At 36.8% G+C, this 25284-nt stretch overlaps 1 protein-coding gene across 1 annotated transcript in view; it reads right to left on the bottom strand.

The window, feature by feature from the left end:
• Positions 1 to 3863: 3863 nt before the first annotated feature.
• Positions 3864 to 25284, bottom strand: part of IFTAP (intraflagellar transport associated protein) — a 40297-nt gene continuing 18876 nt past the window's right edge. Inside the window, exons 3-7 of the mRNA XM_010711263.3 lie at positions 20718 to 20872; positions 19245 to 19316; positions 18271 to 18316; positions 11469 to 11599; positions 3864 to 5072 (exon numbers count right to left, since the gene is read on the bottom strand). Coding sequence (XP_010709565.1) covers positions 4968 to 5072; positions 11469 to 11599; positions 18271 to 18316; positions 19245 to 19316; positions 20718 to 20872 — 509 coding nt within the window. The 3' untranslated portion in view covers positions 3864 to 4967. The remainder of the gene's footprint in view (positions 5073 to 11468; positions 11600 to 18270; positions 18317 to 19244; positions 19317 to 20717; positions 20873 to 25284) is intronic.

Raw genomic sequence — 25284 nt, 5'->3', positions numbered from 1 at the left:
TTGAAAGGTTCTCAAGAATTTTATCAAGCCAACAAAATATTTTAGTATAGTTCACTCTCCTGAAAAATATCTTTTTCCACTTAATTCTACTCTTTAGAATACTATTATCTCCCTGTATAATGCAGTAATTCTAATTCTCAAGTTCTTTTCATACAAGCAGGTCCCCAACTGCTTTGGGGTTTTTGTTTGTAGTCCAAACAGATGCTAAATGGTTGCTTGAGGAATGTTTGGTTAGAGATTTTTAAAGTATCTACTTGCTCAAAGCTTGGGGATATTCAGATCAGGAAGGACTTTGAATATACAGAGAGAGTTACTACAGCCTGGAATTCAGAGCGAAGTTAGATTTAGGGAGTTTGTTCAGATCTATCTTTGCTTATTATTTTGAAGCATGTTTATGTGGATAGATGTTCTGAACTAGACACCACAGAGCACATAAAATTATAGATTGTTAATCAGGGGAATTTTATTATCTGTCCTCTTTGGAAGTGCTATAAATGAGACAAATATTTCTGCATTTTCATAAGGCATTAAAATTGATTTCCATTTTAACTGTTGGGCACTGCAATTGCAAATAAACTAGCCTGTCTATACAAATGACAGTGCTTTCTAAAACTTGCTTTTCTTCTTGCAAACTTCTCATAAACAAGCAGTAAAATGATCTCTGTTCTAACTCCGTGGCTTTTCACAGCTTGTACACCTGCACCACAAGCTTACAGTACCTTGCCAGCAAAAAACAATGCATCACTTCCAACTGCCAGCAGTCACAAACTCAGTGTTCTCATCACCTTTCAAAGAGCCCTTAATCCTCAGTCTTTCGAGGTGAACTTAATCAGTACCATTTCAATCAAGAGAAAACTGTCGGCTCTGTTTTCCCAGGGAGATGGGCAAACATAGCAGCTGGGAGCGCCTAGGAGGAGTGTGGGAGGACCTGTCCCTCCCAGCACGGTCCAGGACACATGCAGCACCTCAGACCCACCTGCACCAACTGACACCTTGCCACAAGAAAGCACACCGCAGTGGGAATGCCCTGAGCTAGTGTAAGCACTCAGCTCTGCGGTGCAGGGAACTGGAGGCCAGTGAGATCCCTTACTGGGTATTCCCTCACTTTATACTGGGGGTGGCCTGAGAGAGCCCCAGCTGAGCTGCAGCCTGCGGAAGAGGGCTGTGAGACATCTCAGCACAGCCACAGCAAGCAAACAGGGCTAACGAACCCCTGCCTCAGCCTTCCCAGTCGTTGTCTTCCTATTTCCCAAGGTAGTGCTTACACTCCTGAGTAAAACCAAGGGTAGGGAAGAACAGGATACAAATCAGCCTGCTATCCAAGCGTCCCATTGATACTGTGTGGCCACTGAACCACATCATGACATGCATGAAGTCGCTGAATAATTAGGAATTTGAAGTTAGCGTTCTCCTAGATGGAGAGAATCCTCCTTTGTAACAAAGACAATGTTTTCACAAAGGATAGCAGACCATTTTAATACAAGTTTGAGATAAAGCTAAGTCCGTTTCTACTCCTCACCAAGATGCAGAGGGAAAAAATTTCAAAGGAATTGGGAACGCTTAGTAGTTACTTATATAATCAAGTTTCACTATTTGAATATGACTTGAAAATGTATTTGATATTTTTATCAAAGCAAAAACAATGTTCTAAGCACACACCACTAGAGAAATGCCACAATGACTTGTGTAAAATTAGTAATCAAACAATTAAAAATATGTTTTTTACATTTAGTTTGCATTGTCTCTGCATTTGAATATTTTCTCATAAAGATAATGGGCTATCTATATTGCCTCGCACTGAGTAGAGTTAAATCAGCAATTGATTTGGTTTTGTATTCTTTCAGCTAAGAAAGCTGTAAATACCAGGATCCTGCCTGCTGCATGAACACAAATGGCCTCAGTGGAACCCTGCCAGTTTACAGCAGCAGAAAATCAAGGCCAGAGGATCAAAGAGTCTTTTCCATAAGAGCAGGGATTTGTTTCCATGCCACCTTCTTCAAAAGGTTCTGAATTATCTGGTAAGTACTCTCCATACTGAAATTATTTTCTTTCAGTGGCACTGTGTGTATATACAAGTGTATATAATGATACCTTTGTGCATTAACAGAAATATATTTAGAACCATAATGATGTCTGAATCAGATAGATCTGTCTGCATCTCTTCTCACTTCCTCAATTTTTATCTTACGCTTTCAAAGCCATTATCTCATCAAATAATTACTTTTCCTTTTACACCCACAAGAAGCAATTCAGAGCATTAATATCTAAGCTTGGACCATTACCATTTGAGGAAACAAACCTTCAGAATTCTGACCCAGTGAAAGTAGTAGTAAATTCTCATAAAACTCAGAGTTCCTCCTCATGACTCAGGATCTATCAAGACTGAAGTAGCAAACAGTCTTTCTGATAACACCTCAATAAGCAAAAAGTTCACAGCTGATCAGGTCACTGACTGAGATAGGTGCATATTTCTGCTGCATCTCAGACATCAATGAAATCATGAATACAGAGGGATTAGAAAGTTCTATCACACAGCCTTTATTTCCTATGAGTTCACCCAATATCACAGATTTTACATTTCAAAATCTTTCACTGAGTTAGAAAGCCAGACCCACTCCCTACTGCAATCATCACAAAGCTGACTCCAGGAAGCACACACTTTTCTATATGTGAGTTTTACCCTTAATGCTTTTGGAAAATTGGAGAAGTGTTTAGAAAAACCATAAACAGGAAAGGAGGATGTACCTTACCATGCTGAAAACCTAAAATAATAAAGAGGAAAAATACATACTATTCAGATTCCAAAACACTGCAGAAATATAGATACAAATCCAGGTAACTAACTCCATGTACATGTATAAAATTTAAAATGCAAATCAAGTACGTTCTTTAAAATGATGATTTGGTAATGGAGGAAAGGCCTTCTTTGTGAAGGATAGTCGGTTAAAAATTACAAGCCAAAAACAACTATCAATATGTCCAATAAAGCCAGTATGTCACACTTGGAAAAGGTAGCCTACATTGGCTAATCTCCACTGTGGTGGAGATTATCATATCTGTCTCTGCTAACAAAGAGCAAAAAAGAGCAAAAAATAATGTAAATTTAAGTAAATTATCCTAATTTCTCTGCTTAGGATGAATGTTACCAGAGTTCCCATTTTGTTGGGGATTCTGCAGCAAAGTGTTCCTTTATATCTAATGGAACCATATAATGAGTATACTGAATGACACTTATCGAGCTTAATAGGTACTTTGAACATTTGGTAAGAGAATCATCTGCCTGTGAGAGGAGGAACTGAATGGCTGAATGTATCCCTCATGTACAGAAAAAGAATGTTAATGAAATGAATAGGAAATGCACTTAGTTTCCAAAGCTGATTTGGCCTGAAGATCATTATGGACCCATGGATAAGTCATCACTGACTATAGTGACAAAAGGACTCCAACACAACTTATCTATAGATTTGTACTTCATATCTTTCTAGAAATATATATGTAAAGAATGCCAAATTCATCATCAGTTAGTCATTTTGTGAACTCACAAAAGCCTGTCTTTAAGGTTGATTCTTTGTTTTCAAAATAACAAACTGTACAGAGCTTTCTTAAAGTAAAGACTCTTTACTGTATTTTTGCAATGAGTACCTATGTTAAGGAAGTTGCATTCCCTGATTCTCTGTCGATGCCCTCAAAGGCTGACCTTGCTAATTTTGTAGAGCAGCTTTCTATTTCCTCCTCCTGGATTTACTCTTGGAGCTCTTCCAGAATTTATTTCTCATTCATCCCATTCTTTGTTCTTAGAAATTTCTGACAAAGGAGCAAAACAGTCTTGTGCTCTATCAATCTCCAGAGCTGAATTTCAGTGATGCTGAGTATAAGCCATAAGCTGGTACCCAAAATCATCTCAAAAAAAAAAAAAAAAAAAGAAGTTAAATCTGACAGCCTCTCAATGCCAATTTCTTTAATGGATTAGATCACTATGTTTCTTTCTGTCTGGGTGGATTTTTGTAGCACTAGAAGTTTAACTGTCAGTAGTTACACAACACCAATTTTGATCAACTCTTTCAAAAGAGTTTACAGTAACCTGGCATATTTATGTCTCAGAAGAACTAAAGCAATTCAGAAGAAAGAAAAATATACCCCCAAATTTATTCACTGGTATAACTCCACATCTTTAAATCTTAAAGTGACAGAGAAAGAGTCTATAGACCAACATGTCAGCTGCAAAAAGTTCCTTCAGCTCTACATTACAGAAAGAAATAAGCAAAGACAGCTTTAGGACTAGCTTTAGGCTAGTCGGTACCAAATATAAGTGAGAGTAGCCATGCCTGCTATTCTGAATCACACCAGCTTGTTTATGTTTCACGGAGCAATTATTTCAGCATGCCGAGAGGCTATGTGGGCTTTACTCCAGTCAGGGATTTTAATTTATTATTTTTTTATTTAACAAATGGGAATTTGTGGCTGTCGTTTGAGACATCTTCCAGCTGCTTCGTACCACATCAAAAACCACAAAGAAGCTGAGCAACAGTGAGGCCGCTGATCTATGCAAAACTCCCTTTGGATTTAGGGACTGACAGAGACCTTCTTAACCAACCTGAATGCCTAAGCAAATCAATGCACAAAATATAAAAAGATGGTAAACATTCCTCACCGTTGAAGGGCTACTATACAAGTGGCTTTGAGCAAGCACTACCTTCCTATTCTGTGTTTTCATTCAGACTAAGACTAGGAGGCATAGAGAAAGCCAACCTCGGGCTCCAAGGCACCTTGATGGAACAAAGGAAATCCTGAGGATGTCATTTACTGTCCACACAGATAAAAAGCATTTAGTAAGGGTACAAGAAGTAAGATTTATTCTCTAAAATGCTATTTCACCAGCATTGCACAAAATGCCATTCAGAGTGCATCTGATTCAATCTTCAGCTCCTGCTGGACTTTACACCTCTCCCCTTCTCTTGAGACAATTCTTACATGGGCATCAGCTCAGCTTCAGAGAACTTAGAGGTCAGTGCCACATTGTCATAATCAAATTCTTCATCAAGTGAGAATGGTTGAACATCATCTCCCAGTAGCTGTAATGAACAAAAACAGACACATAAATGATATCGCTGCAAGTAATGATAAGGAAGCTCAAAATATAAACTTCTAATTAATATTTAATTAAACTATTTTTCTGACTCCAGCTCTCTCAGCTGATTAAGCTGTTTTTAAGTAAAAGAATAAATTCAATTATTCAATTTGACCTAATTTAAGCCATTTAATGTGCCCCATTTGTACTGTTCTGTATCTGAATGAATATCATTAGCTAATTTTGCTTGAGGCAAGGAATCTGAAAACCTTTGCACACATCTATTACAATTCTGCTGCTTGTAGAGACAGAGTTGTGGGGATATGGGCAAGTTATGTACAGCCATGTTAAATTTCAAAGACAGATTCCATACCCTTAAAATCTGGGCTAGTATCACACAACACCTCAGTGCACATTCATCTGATGCTAACATAAAATGATGCCCAGAACACAGTTTCACCAAAGAAAAGGCCTGGAATATGCAAAATGACACAATCAATGTTCATACTCTAATAATTTTCACCATCTCAGACATATGCAATTGGTTGGTTTAGATTTCTTGTATGATGAACATAGAGCGTTATTGCACTTGCCAATATTTTCTCTGTTGACATATTGTTCAGCATTTCTATATTGCTTCTCATTGAAATACCTTAGAACAAACTCTCTGCCTATAAAATAAAATAATGAAAACAAATAACTACAGCAGGCTGCATGCTGAAAAGGAACTGCAGGAAGCCACAACACAAAAGGTTTATAGTAACCAGTTACATAAAATGAATTCCAGAAGTACGCAGGAGATACATCCTCACTGCCCAAACTGTACAGGAATATTCCTTATCCTTTTAGAAATTAATATAAAATATCTAAAAATTTTAACCATGACAGACAACTTATCTCCTCAAGGGCTCTGTGTTTTAAAGTCTTATGTACTTCAGTAACAAATCAGCAAAACATTTAAACACTTGTTTTTAAACACTTGATGAATCCCCTCTGAAGCTAGTAACTACTTATGTACATAGTAATAAGCAATGCTTCCTATTTATAGCCTTAGAAACTACAACAGCTACAAAAAGCACAATAACACTACTTGATAGAGCAAATACTCAGCTACAAAACAACGTTTCAACATAGTCACCACCATTAGCTGTGCATTTTTAATAAACACGAACCTGCACGCTGAGCTCAAAAGCTGCACCAGCAGAGGTTACCCACCATCAGTGCCACCAGTGCTGAAACACCACCCACTGCTTCACTGTGCTCACATCCACTGTTTGATCTCCACAAGTATTCAGCAAGTATCAGAGAATGTCAGTGAGTGCCATTTTTCCTGCGTAGAGAAATTCACTGACACACTTTTGCTTCATATGCATTTCCATGTCAGACACCATTTGATGAGACTGCCCCTCTGCTGCCATCTGTCACACGGCAACAACTTGTAGTGGGATATTGGTGGGAAGGTTCAGTCTCTACTGCCATACCACCAACAACCGTCTCTAATTTCTCGTGCCAACGTAATAAAGTAGGAGGCGTTACTTTCAGAGCATGTATCTGAAGTTAAGAATAATCTTACTTGTTTTGCTGAATGCAAGGAAGAACATTCAGCATCTTATGGTCACCACTCAATTTAGAAGACACAGTATCACACACAATTTCTATTAACGTTCTGCCAGAAGCTGCAGTGACATAGTTCATGCCATTCAATAAATCATAGAAGTAGCACTAGAATTCCTCTCCAGTGGCAGGGCACCCAACAGACATAGCAGTGAATATCCTTGTAAAGGATGCTTTATTAAGTAAACTCTAAAATTGTCTGACTGACCAACAAATATTCTTCCAGTTTTCTATACTTTTATTAATCATCTACATTTTTCCATGGACCTGGCTTACATTGCCTTCAAAGACGCTGGAGCACATAAATCATCTTAGATGCAGACCCACAGACACTGGCATTAATAAATAAGAAAAGAGAATTTTGTAAATAGAGTTTTTACAGAAAGGGATTCATTTTGCATGCAGACATTTTCTTGCTTATGTCCACAGACTAACTCAGGTAAACCATCATTAACTTTTATAAGCAGCACATGAAATAAATGTTTATTTAAGACAAAGCCTGCAAACAAGCACTTTTTCCTGTTAGGGATAGACCTTGTTAAGGTCAACTCCTTGACCTCCTCACCGCATTTATATCCAGTTTCTTTTTTTCCACAGGCAAAGCTTTCTAAAATTCTGTATTGTTAAGGGTACCAGTAGCTGGGTAATGACTGGTAACAGCAATTACATTTCATTAGTACTCATCTTTCCTTTGGGGAAATACAAAACATTTCTAAAATATGATGTAATGTGCAAACAATTTTTTGTTAGTTTGGTTGTAACAATATTTTTTACCATGTCTAAAGGTAATTAAGCTTAGAATAGGTTAAGTTACAGTACACCCTCGCAGGGATTCTACAAGAACAAATTTATCCTTTCTCTGCTAACGTAGTTACAGAAACCATACAATCATTCACTGTGCCCTTGTGTTGAACTTAGTATCAATCCAATAACTTTTCATGCAAATGCAGATAAATACTGGAAAAACTTGTTAAAAAAAACCTCAAATCCAAAATGCTACATGGAGATGGATGCCAAAGTAAAATATATCTGATTTCACTACTACCAATTTTTCTGTTACACATTCATTGCACATTGAAAAGTTTATTCACATTATGTATTTATCAGTGTGCTTCATCTCTCAAACAAGTTCTCATAGCAGTGAGGATTCTTTTTTTTCTGCTTCTTCCAAGAAGGTATTCACTTCAGCCTTCTACACAGATAAGTAGTATAAAATTTTTATACTGCAAGTTGCAATTTTGATCTATTTCAAAAGGAAGACATTTTACAACAGAACACAGAACCCTCTGAGCTGATCAAGTTATTATCATGTTATTTTTGCCTAAGGAGCTGAGAGAAATATATGAATTTCAGGTCTCTAATTTAACATCTAATTGAAATCTTTTTGAAAGCTCTCTGGGAATAGAATTCTGCTCTATTAGAAAGCTGCCAGTTTGCTTAAGATTACTCCCTTGATTTACTCTCTGAAGAAAATAATTTTCATTTACAGTTCCCACATGTCCGAATTAATGTTCATATTAATAACTAAAGTATTTTGCTGGAGGTTGCTTTACAAAGTAATTTTGTAAATAAAATACCTTAAAGTGAGACTTTCAGAAGTCCATTAATAACTGGCAACTCAGTCATTGTTATTAATCTGTGTGGAGTTAAACTTAATTGAACAGTTTGTCCCTGTCCTTCCAAATATCTGTATTTTTGTGTAATTACTCCTAAAATCCACTTGCCGAAATTATGTAAAGGATGCACATACACTCACTGATGTTTTCATTGTATGGTCAAAGGAAAACTTACTAAAACAATAACAACGGAAAAAAAAAGGGGCTGGGGGGAAGAGGGTATATATGTCATTATCTCATAGAATCTTAGTATGAACTGGAGGGCTTAGGGCAAAACCAAAAAAAGTCTTGAGCTAGGGCTCAAGAAATACATCACGGTCCATTTTCCACCACTGCTTCATCATCCTGGACAACTCACTCAATCTCTGTCTTTACTGGCCTCTAAAAAGATACAACTCTTCCATCTTCTTTCACTTAGTCAATCCTGTCTTATGTTCTCTCTCGTCTTGAGGCCTATCAGTAAAATCTCAAATCACAGGAAGTCAGTGGGACCTGCACTTCAGGTTTTAGATGCTGTCATTCCACAGATAAAATGATAAAAAGAGGCACAGTAAGTACTTTTTTGAATGGCCAAAATACTTTTTGGAATTCTTGAACTAAATGCTAACAATGGAGAACAAAAAGGTTGAATTCATCTTTCCTAATCTCAGCCATAGAAGAGTTAAATTTCTAGATTAAAGTAGCCAACAAAGAACCAGCCTCTGATATCAAACAGATATATTGCATCTTAGGACAAATGCTGACAGCAAGTGGGATAAATCACTTTCTGGAGGTGCTCAACTCTTCCTCCTGACGACAGCACTAAATTAGGCTAAAAGCAGAGCTCAAGTTAGGTGAGATGAATCCTACTTTGAATGCATGTGAACAGCAAGAGCATGAAAAATATGCATTCAACTGAAGTCAAATATATGAAAATGGAAAATAAGAACAAATAAAAACCTAGATATTAATACATACAGTTAATTTAAAAATATGAAAAAGATATACTACATGAAGGAGAGAAAAAATATCTAGGCAGAGGAAGTAAATGTTCTGTATAATGTACTTCAATCATGGAGTGAAATGCTGTTTCTGCTATTTCACTTTGGATTGGTCTGTGTGTTGAGCTGTATATATTAAAGTTTGAGAATATACATGTATGAAATATATACTGAATATATAATACGTTTCTAAAACCAGCAAAATTGCTGGCCAATACAAATAATTTCTTGTGTCATTCACTAAGCTGTTCTTTAATAATTAGCCAAATTCTATGCTGGCTTTTAACCGAACTTCTCTTTGTACACTAAACTTTCCCTAGCAATAAATTCCACTGAAGTCCCTCACAAATAGGTCCACAGCGAAGGAATTCTCCTCCTACACTGAAATAAGATTGTTTATTTTTCATAGGAAATGGCTTTCCATTATATCCTGTGAAAACAAAATAGGTAGCCACATTCTGTTGCCTTTCCCTAGCAGAGTTGTTTTGTTGGACAGAGAACAGTCATTTCAAAATGTTGCCAGGGTAAATCTTTTTTCTTAAGCAGTCCTGCCATAAGCAAAGCAAGACTTAATTTTCACAGCAATGACAATTTAAAGCACTGAGGGATTTTAAAATAGACCTGTTCAATCTTGACAGTTCTAAAAATCAGACCACATTTCTGATACTTAAGTGAAGGCTCTAAAATACACATAATCTTGGGAAAATGCTGGCTTCATTTTGAGAATTGTGTCGTCTGGTACCAACCAACCACTTGTGAAAAAAATGCATTAACGCAATAATACTCTATTTCCCTTTCATAATCCACCTTTTTCTGAAATTGAAGTGAATTCTGCATGCGGTGGAATCTTCAGTTATTTTTCATGACTTATGTTCACATATGTATGTATGTGAACTATGAGTCACATACAATCATTTATGAATACTGCAGTAACAGCCCCCTTCTTTGGTTTTATACAGAAGTTATCAAATGAGTAAACTATAAAATCTCATACTAAGGGTTTCTGTGTGCCAATGGATATTTCTTAAGGCAAAAAACTGTGAATTACATCAGTCCTTAGGGAAAAGTGCAAATATTTTTATTCACAGAGTGGAATGCACTAGAGCTGGAAAGGTCATTTTAGAACATTATTACTTTCTCCCAAAGCAGACTTGTTCCTTACAGTGAAGAGTTTATTGCAAAGAATCAAACACAATTCAACTCATGAAAGGAGGCACTATAGACACTATCATAACATCAATCCTTCACTGGTCACATATCATTATGGCTTATGGTTTAAACCTCATAGGATATCAATAAACATATGATATCAAAACTGCCCCATTTTAGCCAGAAGCTAACTTCAGCTTCTATTACCACGATCAGGCAAGGGAAAAGAGCTTTGAAAAAAAATTTTCAATAGAAACATCCCCAAAAGCTAATGCTCACAATGACTGTTTGGATAGGAAGCTAAATGACTTTGAATAAGCCTGTGAGCAATCCACACCTTCTGTTCTACTTTGAAAAGGTCTGAAATTGAAATTCTGAAGAAAAATGGCAATTCTAAATTAAAGCACGTATTGATTGTGTCTGATTAAAAGACTGAGATTCCATAACACAAAGCTGTCCACACCCATCGCAGACAATACAAATCCTCAGCAGCTTCATACTACCACTTATTTCCAAAAGAATAAATCCCAATTCTGATCACAATATATTCTAAAACCTTTTTTATTTTCAGTGTCACATTGAAGTGATCATTCACTACCTTTTTGTTGCAAAAAAATGGTTCCTATATTCAGCTCAGTGAGAACTGAATATTATTTTAAGACCACGTGATCACTGGAATATTAAATGGCACATCACTCTTGGTAAGTTCCTATTTGTTATAAGGTCAGAAAGTGCAAGAGTTTACTTGAGTATTTTTTTAGTTAAACCAATTAAATATTAAAAAGCCCACATACAGTTTGGAGCCTTGAAGTCCACATTTTGAAAATGCAAGATAATATAATAATAAAACAACATTTTTGTATTCAATCATTTATCCCAATTCTTAATGTATCTAAGAATATGTTTTTAATTCAAAAATTAATAATATTATTTTTTTAACTCACGGAAGCTCCTCACAATCTCTCTGTCCTTGTGGAAATAACATTGGAAGCCAAGAGGTTGGAAAAAAAAAAACAACTAAATAAAAATATGGCCTCATACCTCTTCTGCTTTTTTGTCCAGTGGCTGTTGAACTGAGGAGATTTTGAGCTTCTGCTGAAAAGACTTTTCAAAAGAAGGTGAACAGCAAGTCTCTATCTCTTCCACCTCTCCTGGAAGAACAAATGACCCTGCTGAAAAAGAAATAATGGACGTTAGCCTTCTATTTTATGTATAAGTTAGCAAAATCACATGTAAAATCTCACAGTGCTTAAATGCAGACAGAGGTTTTTTAGTTGTAAGTGTAGTATACTGACTGTTGCATAATATTAGGCAGTTACCTTGAGAACAGATTCATACACTCCTGAGCTAAAATCTAGATAATAAAGTATACTATATTAAGGAAAAATCAAAGTTGATTAAATAGATCATTAGCTCTTCTTTCTTGAGAACACTGCATAGAAATTCTGCAGCTAGACATGCCCAAACTCAGAGAAAATTTGGTATTAGATTTATGTCTTTCATAAAGAGGAAGGAAAATACTGAGCAGACTTACAAATAACAGGCTGAATTCTAGTCTTGCTATTGATTAGCTGGGCAGTCTATTTCAACTTGTTTTTCTAGAGTTTCACCATCTATACATCGGGCATAAGGAATCTTTACAAACATGTCTTAGTATTAATCTCCTGAAGTGTTAAGTAAATAATACCTGATAGAAATAATAATATTTCCCATTACGATGCCAGATGACTCTTGTCCAAGGATATTTAATGGATGTTTGCCCATGCCTGAACTTTCCAGTGAGAGGTTCTTAAGAGGAGTTACACATATCTGGAATGCGCAACCTTTCTTTGTTGGCAGCATTTGGACCATAGTTCACAAGTCTACATTCAGTCTTTCTGAATCACTTCTCCTTTCCACACTTAAGAAAAATGCTCATACTAGGAATAGTGGGTTTGCTTTCTGTGACACCTCAGAATGATATGCCTTAGGTTTAGAAGTATCTTTTAACATGAACCAATCTCAGCTCTGCTACAGCTCAGATGCATCCATCTTGTCTCCGTAATGCTTTCATATGAAGAAACTTAAGGAAACCATATGTCTTGCAATTTAGTTGAAGGATTATGTAAATCAACCTACCATTTTTTCTTTACAGCTTCATACCAGATATTTCTAGCTTATTTTTTTCTTGAAATCTCAGAATAAACTTTCAAAGTGTTGTTCTAATGTTAGTTAATGGAACCAACAAGAGGGTAGATGGATGCAGAGTGAAAAGGAAGAAGTGGCTATTTATCTCTACCTGCATGCTTTCACCAGAGCAGAGTGGTTACAGACCTCTTATCTTCCTGTAAACCCACATTTGAAAATAATGATTTCCTAGCTAGCATTCTTGAAAGTTACATAATGAAATTCTTCATTTATTTTTTCTTCTAGCATCTCTATATTTTTTCAAAGCCAGCAGGACTATCCACTTCGGACTTGTAAAGTAGAACATTCTTTAATAAAGAGCTGAATCTATTCCCCCTGGTATTTCATTCCTGGACTTATGTGTTTTGCTTCATGATTCACAAATAAGTGGTTTTCAATTTTCATCTCTACTCTCTTGATTGCTTATACCTATCTCCAGTCATCTATGTGCTTTCAGTCCTTGTCCTCAGCATAGTATCTGATCTTATTCTTCATCAGTTATATGAGAAAGTTTTCTGAAAATGTACTATGGCTTCACACACACTCTGGAACTACTTTTTTCATTCTTTCATAACCGGTGTCAAAATTATTTGTAGGACAGAAGTGAGATGTGAATGCTTATTTAAAGGCAATGGCAACTTCTGCTATTGTTTCAAACTTGCACCCCAAATATATACCCTCCCTGAAGAGAGGAAAGCCTGGACACCAAGAGGTTTATATCACCTCCTGAGATAACATCCATTATTTCAGTAAAGAGCAGCTTTTTCCTCACAACAGACCAATCTGTGAAGAGAAGATGAAGAGGAAACATTTATGTAACTGCCTGGCAACGGCTCAAGAAGACATCTCTTAAAAATTGGGACAACAGAAGGAAATTTATTTTTGCTTTTAGCAAGAAGTGCTTGTCATACTCAGAATGTCAATTCCAATTTTTTAAGGCTCGTTAGTAATGCAAACAGTGTTTCAAATTTCCTTCAATCACCCCGTAAGAATGTGGTTATCAACCTTTGTTTGCCAGTAGACATGCCAGAAATGAGCTTTGTCTCTCTATCCTGGCTGCATGACAGCATATGCAAGTCTAATCGGTGAATGCTGCTTTCCCTGATAATGTTTAATCAAGAAACTCCTTCAGAGAGAAAAATTAGAGTTTTGACAGTACTCCTTCTCAATGGGAGCTCCCAAAGGAACTGTAGGCTATTGTAAGTTCTAGCCAGTACCTCACAGCTGATTTAGGTTGCTGTTACAGCACTAGTGGATGATGATCCTAATTAAGCTGCTAATTATGTTCTCTATAGAGGTGATTAATTAGCAACAGGAATGCCATGGATATTGCCAATGGCACTGTATATACAGATAATTGAGAAGGCAGTGATATCAAAAATATGAGAAGACACTGAAGAATCATCTTCCTGGATGATATGGCAGTACACTTCTACAATTTTGCTTGAGTCCAGTGCAGTTTAGCAGAACAGATTTGGAAGCTGAGAAAATCTCTTTAGGTCTTTTACTCCACGTGACAGGCTCACAGAAAGTGATTACTAACTAAATTTGCAAAGACCACTGAATTGTTTTTTTAGATTCAGTTTGTACCACTGATGTTAATTATAAGTATAGGAAAAAAAAAATAATCTGTTGGCAGAAAACTGATCTGAACACTCAGGAATTGAAGAAGTTTGCAGTTATCTATCTTTACTGAGCCAAATGATGCACAGCTATAGATAGGCCACTGCAGGCTTTACCGCTTTCAGACACTACGTTTGGCAAGAATTCTGTTGATGGGAAGCTGAGGAGGAAGGAAGTGCTAACAAAAAAAAAAACCTTAAAAGCTAAATTTTGGCTCCTCTCATTCTCAGGCTTCAGGCTGTTAGTCCCAAAGAGCTGTCTAGTGTGAAGTCATCCTGAGGCAGTGTTAAATGCATTGCAGAGAGTAGAGGAGATAAAAAGGAACAGATTCGTAGGTTGGGTGGAGCCCAATACTTTAAAAAAAAACATCCACAGAACTCTGAATCTTGTTCCTGAAGATGATTTTTTTTTCTAGGTGTAAAAATAAGTTCAAAATATAAATGGGAAGGCACAGAGTATGGAAAATAAAATATTGCTAAATATTGCATAGAGAAGAACTGTTAAGTTAAATAATCAGTCATTCAGGTTCTCCTTATTTTCTTTGGGTCAGCAGAAAATGCAGACCATGAAAAGACAAGTATGCTGCATCTCAGCACTCTAAGCCCAATCTGTGTATCCTTACTCACACATTTAATCAGCTCTTTTTTAATATTCTCCTGTATTTAAAGAAGGCTACACTAAAGGTCCCTAGACATGCTTCTCGCATATTTAGCATTTTGTATAAATACTATCTAGTATTATTACCTAAGTATCCTTTGAGCCCTACAGCAAGTGATTTGTCACCCATCCTGGAAAGGAATTTTGTTGCCAAAACACAGGTACTAGGCATTCTCCATCTGTCCCTAGAGAAAGCCTCATTATTTCTATTGTTGCCTTAAGCTACTTACAGATTAAATTCAATGAGAAAAAGCAATTAAGCAGTCCACCATACGCATGCTGTCACTACGCTATGGTTTAAAGCTATGGTTCAGGGCAGCAATTTTCCTTTGCCAGTCCTGGTTTGCTGAGCCAAAGATTCACAATGAAAAATACTGCCTTGCTTTCAGGCTTGCAGCCCAATGCTGTCTAATGAAAACAGCTACAGTGAATTTGCATACTGACTAAATCTATGGGCTACTTCTCTCATTAGAAGCAGCTGTGTTCACACTGTAAAAGATACCACACTTAGTAAAATAATAAACAAACAAGTAGCAGAATGATTCACAGAATCACAGAGTGGTTTGGTTTGGAAGGGACCTTTAAGACCATCTAGTTCCAGCCCCCTGCTGTAGGCAGGGACACCTCCCACTAGATCAGGTTGCTCACAGCCCCATCCAGCTTGGCCTTGAATGCTTCCAGGGAGGGGGCATCCACAACCTCACTGAGCAACCTGTGCCAGTGTCTCACCACACTCACATAGTAGAAAGGAAGATCCACCTCCCTCATCCTGCTGGTCATGCTTCTCTTGATGCAACCCAGAATATAGTTGACCTTCTGGGCTGCAAGCACAAAGTGATTCTCACAGAACATCCTCCAGAAGGCACTTGGCTTTTTTAACACCTATTTTCTACCATGCTTTTCACACCTTCAGCCTTGAGCCACTTCTCCGTAAGTGTGAATATTTATTGCATTAATGTGCAATTGCTAACTCAGCTAAATTATCTGCCCTTAAAGTTAAATGAAGTACAGAGATGCTGAACAGTTGCCAATATCAAGTAGATATAAAAGCTTGCTGTAATTATATTAGCAAGGTATATTTTTCACTGGGTGTCCTAGCTTGTTCTGCCAGTATGAACTCATTTGTCTGACATATGGGTGGCAGCATTTAAAGAGATCAGCAACAGAATGCCTTTCAAATTTGATTCACACTTTGCCTTATTTATAAATTAATTGGAGCCCTTCAGAATCAATCCTTTATTAAAGTGGCTGTTAGTGATATTTTATATTCATTAAGGCAAACGAGTAGCGATACCATTTTATATTTTATGTTGCATGTTGTTGCTAGAAATAGAAATACTTATATTTCTAGAAATATCTGTATTTCTATTTATAGAAATGCGATTATGAATCTCTCTTCATGAAGAGATATGGATTTTAATGTATAAAGAGAACTATTTAACTATGAGGCCTATTCTCTGCATGATGACTTAGAAGTCAAGGGGTTTTTTTTGTTGTTTTGTTGTGGGTTTTTTTTTGACTGAACAACCATCCTCCATTGAAGCCCTGGGCAAGAACAAGGCTGTGCATTTCTGAGTTCTAAGTTTGGTTGCTGTTTACTTTCCTTACAGAGCATAGACAGAATAATTAGCTTCTGACTGTGCAGTACTGCAATGTTATAAAATACAATCTAAGTACTTAATGTCATTAGTCGGCACTCTTGATTGCTTAGGAGTTGATGCAGCCACTTTCTGCACCAAGAGCAGCTTGTGGAATGAGGGCTGTCTTGTGGGAGAAGTTGAGGACAGCAAATATTGAAGCCAATCAAATGTCAAGTAGAAAAAAAACAAACTAGTAGTATAGTGATAATCTACAGTAGTGGTGGTATAATAGTTTTTATTATTGTTTATAGTTACCATTAAAAGCCATAACTGGAAAACTTTCCCAAGTTAGCTTGCATGAAGCTGTATTCAGACAGCATAAGCAGATGATCGTTTTTGTAATTTTTATCTTGTTCAAATGCAGTATGTTTTACTAGGAGGTTTCTAAACGTATGTGATTAGCATTTACTCTTGCACACTGAAAGGCCTGTGGACAGACAACATCTGCATTGGTCCAGAAAATGGACCCCAAGTTCTGTCAGTTTTTTTTATCACTGCCCAGCTTGGTATTGTACTGTTGAGCTTATTTCTCATCTTCCAGTTTGTGGCTTGTACTGAACTAGAGATATCTGATGATACTTCTACTAAACTAGATATAGACAAGCCTTATTTCATCAGTGAAATGCAAATTAAGGCTTCCACCAGTGAGTCCCAGTTTTAATAGATATTATGATAATTGAAGATAAACATAGAACAATGAGAACAGTGTCCTAAAAGGGGGAAAAATGAGGAGAAGAACAATGCACAGAAAAGAAATTTTCCATTTCTGTACCTGACACAGGACAGCAATCTCACTCTTCCCTTTCTACTATGCTCAGTTTAAAGAAACACTGTTATAAAACTGACTTTATTGTTTTCTTGTGAGTTACAACCAAGCTCTAAATACTCATCAATTCCAAGTCCGTAAGCCCTCTGACTTCATAAGGATTCTACACATACAGAAAGAAAAGACTAATCACACAGTTAATGGATTAGACAGACTAATTAAACAGTAACAACTAAGGACCGAAGTCTGCTCTGTCACAGCTTCTTCCAGTGACCTTATGCAAAACTCTTAAACTGTTTGGCTCAGTTTCTTTGTGCAGTCACAAGTATAGATGAGGAAAATCACCAGAAGATGTTCCATTTTGGTAGAAATAAAGACCGCACAAGTACCTGTAATAGACAAACAACTGCAAATACAATATTTCTATATACTTTTCAGTGGCAGGAGAGTTAAATTTTTTATACTCACAATGGAGCAGTTCAAAACAATTCAAAATGCTCATAGTTTGAATGCTTAAAGAAGTTCACCATGTATTAAAGATAATTCTTATTCATTTTAAGCCCAGGATGAAACCACTATGACGAGTAGGGAAAACATTTTCATTAAATATTTCCACTTCATAGGATTTTCTTTTAGCACCCAATTTACTTTATGGGTTACACTTCCTAATTAAAATAATTTCTATACAAAACAGAGGAACAGAAAAATAGAAAGTTGCCACAAAAAGTTGAAAAACCTTGAAAAAAATCACTGCCTACCAGGTAATTTAATATCTCATCTTAGAGTGAGGACATAAATTCATTAATCTGTGGAACATGTGCAATTGGGAAAATTTTCTAGCAATGGAAGAATGGAGGAAAAATATAATTTTTAAGAGATAAATTGTTCTGCTAAACAGAACAGAGTCACTAAAAAGAATAAAAAGTAATATCCATACCCATGGATCCAAAGACAGAATATGATTGTGAATATGAAGATGGATAAAACCTACCGTTGCATGGCTCTCCATCCATGTCTGTTTCTAAGTAATGGTCCACCTGCGGTGAAAAAAAAATAAATAAATAAAGTGGAAAACAGATCAAATTCTGTTCCTTTCAGTACAAACTACAAAAAAAGCAGAAAAGCATTAAATTGTCTTTTTTGTCATCTCAATTCTACTCTGTATTTTTCCAAGAAAGAATATGATTTTTTTTTTTTTCAATGTAAAACACAAAGGAAAAACTTCTAAGTATAGACAAAAGATTGCTACTGCAGCTGTTGCATACCAACTACAATGAAAGAAGCTCATGCTGAAGAGCAACCTTTTCAAAAACTTGGTAGGAAGATGGAGAAGTCAAATATTTTCAAAGAAAAAAAGCTACTCTGTGTATTTGCAAAAGCACTACATATGACACACTGTAAACAAAGCAAGCTTGATCTTTCTATATTTTATATTAATATTGAACTGAATGGAAAATAAAAAAGCTGAGAATTATGAAAATTTTAATACTTCAGCTGGGATGTATCACTACTCTTTGTATCAGGCTGATATCCCCTGAAAACAGTCCACATTATAGAACAAGTATCACAAGAGTTGCTTCATATTCAAGGTAGCACTCTGAATAGATGCAAATATGAGAGTCAAAGAGCTTTCCCAGCCCGTCTGTAAATAGTGTTACAACAAAGGATTTATTTACTATACACAGAAGAGCCTTCTGTGTTTCTGTGCAGTAATCACGGATGCTCTTTGATCATTTTTTACAAACTGATTTGGCACTATTGTGTTACACAACTTTTATATTTTAATAGCACATGCTGATTAACACTTGGAAAAGAAATTTGGAGGATGATGGTCTCATTTCTTCTTTCCCATAGATGTGAAAGAAATACACTATCAAACTGTAAATGCTTTGTTTATACATAAAGCAAAATTCAGTGACGTTCAACTCACAACTCCACTTTGAAGAAAATCAAAGGAAACCTCACCTGAGCTCTTTCAGATAGACTGAGGCCATTTCCATCAGAGTCACCAGATTTCCAGCTCTCATTTATGACCATCTGTAGATAGACGTGCATAAATATGCACGAAACAGAACCAAAGCAATAGTCAAGCTTATTTACACCTCTACTGATTCATACACACAGATTCTTAACAGTGATTAAAAATTTTATAAAGTGAATGCAGTGCTGCTGAAAATAGAATGCATGTAGGTAATCCTTTGAAATTCTACATGGAACCAGACTGAATTAGTATAAGTAATCACACTATGCCAAAAAAGCAACATTTGGAATAGAAGTATTGTTTACAAATGCAGTTTTTTCCCTTCTTTCCTCAGGGGAAGTTTAAAGGTTACTGTGGCCAACTCAATGTATTAAAGACTCTTCCCATTACTATTCTCGCAACTTTTCTGATGCATTCTACCACTACTGTATTTGTTTCTAAAACTGTTCATGTGACAAAAATGTGGCATCGTGGCTGAAACTTTTTTTCCTGTAGCAACAAAGACCACTATTAAGATCTTCCTTGACATAAAGGATAATGGAAGCTGCGTGTTGCTCTACAGGGGTGGAAAAGCAATTCAAAGTGGCTAAAGGAAGAGACCCAAAGGCCATCTATGCCAATGAAGCATCCATACTCTTCATAAGATCAGTGGCAAAAAGATTTTTGTTATTTTTGTTATACAATCAGCTGATAGAATGTGACTGTTTTAAAAGCCTTGCTTGATTCTACCACAAAGGCATGTGTTAGTAGGGAGAAAAATGACAGCTTTTTCTCTTTGACTGAGGCCCAGCAGCGCCATCATTTGAAGTCACTGAAGTGTGTTGCTCTGTGCATTGCACAAAATGACCTGCTACTTCATTTGTAATAAGAAGCTTAATGAATCTATTACAGGCAAGATTGCAGCTTTATTTTTTGTTATTCGTGCAGGAGGGTAGGAGTTCTTAAGAAGCAGACTCAGATTTCCATCTTGCTCTCTCCAGATGATGTCTGCGATTTTCCTGTCCCTATACATTCCTAATCTCATAGGTTTACAAAGATTAAAAAGACCTCTGGCTTGCCTAATATTTACTTTAGGCAGCTGAAGCAACAGGATTCTGTATTTTCTAAAATCCTCAAGCAAAGTAAATGTGTGCATGCTGGTATTCACACACTCAAGTCTTCTGCCAAACCCTACCATTAACTGCAGTTTTGAGTGAAAGCCTAACAGTGGTCTTTGTGGGGCTCCTTATTTATTAGTCAGATTAGGACAGCTTTGCAGTAGAGAAAATGCCACTGTCAAATGTGATCCCTGCAGGTGCCTCTGTAAGCATTACACACTTGGGTAGTATTTTAAATATTTGCCTCAGATGGAATAATACCATCAGCATCTGACATTTAGACAGTATACCCTTATTTTTACTTCTTTTAATCTTTTTGAAACTGATGCTTGTCCACACAGACAAATGTTAACTTATTACCTTATTCTCACTTGGAGTCTGTGGTGGGAAAGACATGAGCTTTTCATTGCTTCTTTCAGGTAAACCATCCTGTTTATCTCCATTTGAGATGTCAGAATCAGAAAATGATTTTCTTAAGGATTTTTTACATCCTTGAATCATCTTCCTCTCTTCTTCTGCAAGGAGAATCATATTACATCAGATACTATAATGGCACCATCCAAGATAAAGAAAAACATATGAATTTCACTAGATATTATACTGACTTCATTCAAATATTCACTTCTCATCTTATGCTCAGAACTTCCATGTGCATGATATACATCTATTTTGCAATCTTTATCATAAAGCTAAATATGCAGTTTGAACTCCTGGTGCATAAAGTATGACCTATTCCTTGATACTGAAAAATTCACTGTTGAAAAAGTTACAGTACATAAAAAACTTTACATATCTTCACATATCTAACTGATAGGTTACCAAGAATAGGAAAATGCTCTGAATTTTATCGAGTGCTGTAATGATCTGGTCCAAAAATTTTTGTATTTCATACCACAATATCTTGGTATCATCCTGTTTACACTGATGAATACCCAAACACATGCCCCTGCACGTGAACATCACAACCACTAGAGCAAACATCCATGTTGTCTGGTATAGAAGTCAGCCTTGGCAATTCATTTGCCAGAGCTGTTAGTGACACCAGTTGTGAGTCTGCCCAGGTCCAACATCTGCAAAGCTCTCGGGTTTCCACATGCACCACTGCCAGAAACTCCACCAGACCAAGACTATGTGATGAGATACAGCGACAGATCCTATAAAATATTATCACTTTAAAATTACTAGTTTGTAGACAGAGGACAGCACAAAATTTGCTACCAGGAAGGGAGAGCCCCAGATCATTATCTGATAAAACATTTCTGCTTAGAAAGACGCACAACCCTAAAAGGATGAGAAAGCAAATTTCAGAGTCCGGCTTCCTACACTATCTTTGACACTGAGCAAAGAACTGCTCTCTTTATCACAACGCAAATCTAGCTCCTGTATTTTTATTTAGTAATGTACCCCATTTGAACTGAGACCTTTAGGTACTGCTGCTTTCAGTGTTTAAAACCTACACTAGCAACCTGACTGTCCAGAAACAATTTTGCAAGAGAAAATTTGTTTCTGGGATCAAACTTATGAACAGCCATATGCCAGCAGCATTTACTTGTCAAAAGTTTAGGTTCTGAAATTAAAGATTAAATATAGATGTTTAAGAAGGGTTTGTTCCTCTAGGGGATTCTTCTATTGTTGAAAGTCAGACTGGAAAAATATTTTGACACTGTACTGACAGAAGACTGGGATACCTTCTCTCATGTTTCTTTTATACATCAATAATGGCTAATTGGGCCCACAGTGAAAATAAGGAAGTATTCCAAAATATAAGTGAGTTAGCAACAACAGCTTCTGACACCTTTCATACCTTTAAGAATGTAATTTACAACAGAAGCAAGGACAGGACAACTCCTACTTCTTCTGGCCATCATACCAGACAGGTCTCCACAGTGGAGAACAGCCAGCAAAATTATGACACAGCAATGACATCACGGATGGAACCTCCACAGTGCAACTGCAGCTGAGAGCTGACTAGAGACAAGCATATGCATGGAAGTCTAGAATTCTAAACTCACTCTGACTGACTGTTTGCCTACAAAGTAGCTAAAAATATACTAATTGTAGCCAAAATAAAACTGCCTGACTTTTTATTTAAAAAAAAAAAAAAATCCATTATAAAATATGGAGAACCAGATGAACTTTGCACTACGTGAAAAAATAAATGCTGATTTTAACCAAGTTTCTTGGGTTTAGTTTGAAAGATTTACTCCATAAGAATAAGAAACACTGCAGTACATTTCTAAAGCAAAATTACATGTTATGGGCATTAAAGTAATTCTTGCAGAGAGCCTTAATGATGCCCTTGGGGTTAGTACATTCAGCCATCCACTTTCCCACAGACTTATTAATCCCCACAGACAGCTCTGTGCTGCAGTTACTATGACACACAGAAAGGGCTGGCATTCTGGACATAACCTTACGTCCGTACTCATAAGAGTCAGGTTCATAAAAAGTAAATTGCACCAGATCAGAACAGCCTAGCAAACAGATTTTAAAACTCAAACCACAGATGGATCCTCTGCATAATTCCTAAATCCCAGGTCTCTTGATATGACATCTGGCTTCTCCTTGCTTTTTTAGCAAGTGCTTTCCTAAAACAATATTTGGAAACAGCACTACATATGGGCAATGTCTTCTTCCTACACACTCTCTTTTTCAAGCCATGCAAATCAAGCTGTGTTAAATCAGAAACCCTCTTTCGAACTCTTGACAGGTTAAAGTGATCACCCACTATTTGAAGATATTGTCATCCCACTTTACAGGAAGAATGTGATTAGCGGCTCAAAAAGCTTCAATCTTTTGTTATTACAGTGGTAGAACAGGATGAACTTCCTTTTTTATACCAAGAACTGAAAAGTTTAATATTAAAAACTGACAAACCACAAGAGGATATTAATGTCTTTATGCAGCCAAATACACGTATCCACAATGTAACAATAGGAACTGAGGGGCCAGTATCCTCACTGTGCATATTTAGGAGCCCTTTATGTATGAAAAACAGAAGAAAGCTTCTGGAAGCAGTATACATTTCTCAGCAAGATTGACAGAGAGGCAAAAGGCACCATCAATTTTAATGTTCAGCATCATAATTCCTACGCCAGTAGACTCTGAATAAACTTATGTATAGAAACATAGAATATCCCAAGTTGGAAGGAACCCATAAGCATCATCAAGTCCAAGTTCCACACAGAAAATCAGACCATATATCTGAAAGCATTGTCCAGACACTTCTTGATCTCTGGCAACCTGGGGCTGTGACCAGTGTCCTAGGGAGCCTGTTCCAATGCCTGACTCTTCCAGTGAAGAACCTGAATAAGCCAGGGTCTATCTTGGGTGCCACTGGGATCATTCTTCTGTGCTATAATCCTTCTCCAAAGCACAGATCCCTAATACTCCAAATAAAAGCATATCAATTAACATCAGAAGACCTAGGACAAATAGTTGTCATTGGTTACAATTAAGCAGTCCACAAAGTTATTTTATGACTTATTTTATGTTTTCTGGACATCTGAGCTATTCTCACAGTCAGAAAGTTGATAGGTTATGTGAGCTAACAAGAAATCAAGAGCATTCACAGTATTTGTGCACCATTCATTTACTTCAGACTAGCTAGAATAGCATTCACTTTCCAAAGAGACTAGCCATAAGCTGCTGTTAGACACATTTTTTTTGGTCAAGACCAGTGCAGCATTGCTATGTTACATAACATTAAATATTATCTTTGATGAAACATTCACAACTGCAATGTGATACTAGATTAATGACTGCAAGGGAAAAAAAAAAATTTACAAGGACAAGAAAAAAAAAACACAAATAAATTGCTATATGCTTCCTCAGTAAAAGTATCAGCTATGCACGCATGTGCATAACAAGGCTATATCACAAGAACAGGCAGGGGGATGGGAGAATCAAACATAATGTTGCACACACAGTGTGCCTCAGGGCAGATGAGATCCACTCTTCGGATGACTACTGATACCTGTAGTTTCTCAACACACACATCACATAACAGGCTCTTTGTAAGCAGTAAGTTATTATCTTGAAAAATATGTTTAAAACAACACAAATTTTTCTAAATCTAAAGAAACTGGCAATTTGCAGAGAAATATCTCAGCTTTATTCCTTTGACAGTATTCTGAATTCCAGCCATTTCTGTCTTTATTTTTGAAAGAGAATGGAAAGCAAAGCAGGTCACATTCAAGCCAGTAAGAGGCTCGCTCAGCTTCCCCCCCTTGGCTAAGTGATAATTGACTCATTATTCACAGCAAAGACCCAGATGTGTACAGCACTGGCTTTTCATAGAATCATGGAATTGTTTGAGTTGGAAGGAACCTTTAAATGTCATTTGGTCCAACTCCCCTGCAATGAACAGGGACACCTACACTAGAACAGGTGCTCATAGCCCCATCCAGCCTGACCTTGAATGTCTCCAAGGACAGGGCTTCCACCACATCTCTGGGCAACTTGTGCCAGTGCATCACCACCCTTATTGTAAAAAACATATTCTTCAGTCTAAGTCTCCCTTCCTTTTGCTTGAAACTATTTCCTCTTGTTCTGTTACAACACATTCTGCTAAAGAGTCTGCCCCCCTCTTTCTCATAGCCCACTCCTCCCCCTCCCCACCCCCATTAGATGCTATGTGTGAAAAATAAATAACAGATACAAAAGCAACAAAAAATAGCAGAGGTTTGAAAGGATGGAAGGATTCATATATTTACTATGCAGACAGATTTTCAATTTTACTTTTTAGAAATTCCACTGTCACTACCTTAACAATGAAATAACAAGCTGAGGTCTCTAGAAAAGCAAATCTCAGTCTCTCAAGAGTAATATCCATCATTGGAACAGACGTATGTTGCAGGCTTCAGAAACGTTTCAATCAGAAAGTACATCACATTGATACATTCTTTCTGTCCAGCATCTATCCTCT

Source organism: Meleagris gallopavo, chromosome 5 (assembly GCF_905368555.1).
Source record: "Meleagris gallopavo chromosome 5, MGAL_WU_HG_1.1, whole genome shotgun sequence".
NCBI lineage: Eukaryota > Metazoa > Chordata > Aves > Galliformes > Phasianidae > Meleagris > Meleagris gallopavo.
The sequence above is the reverse complement of the archived record's forward strand: the minus strand, read 5'-3'. Positions and strand labels throughout refer to the sequence as shown.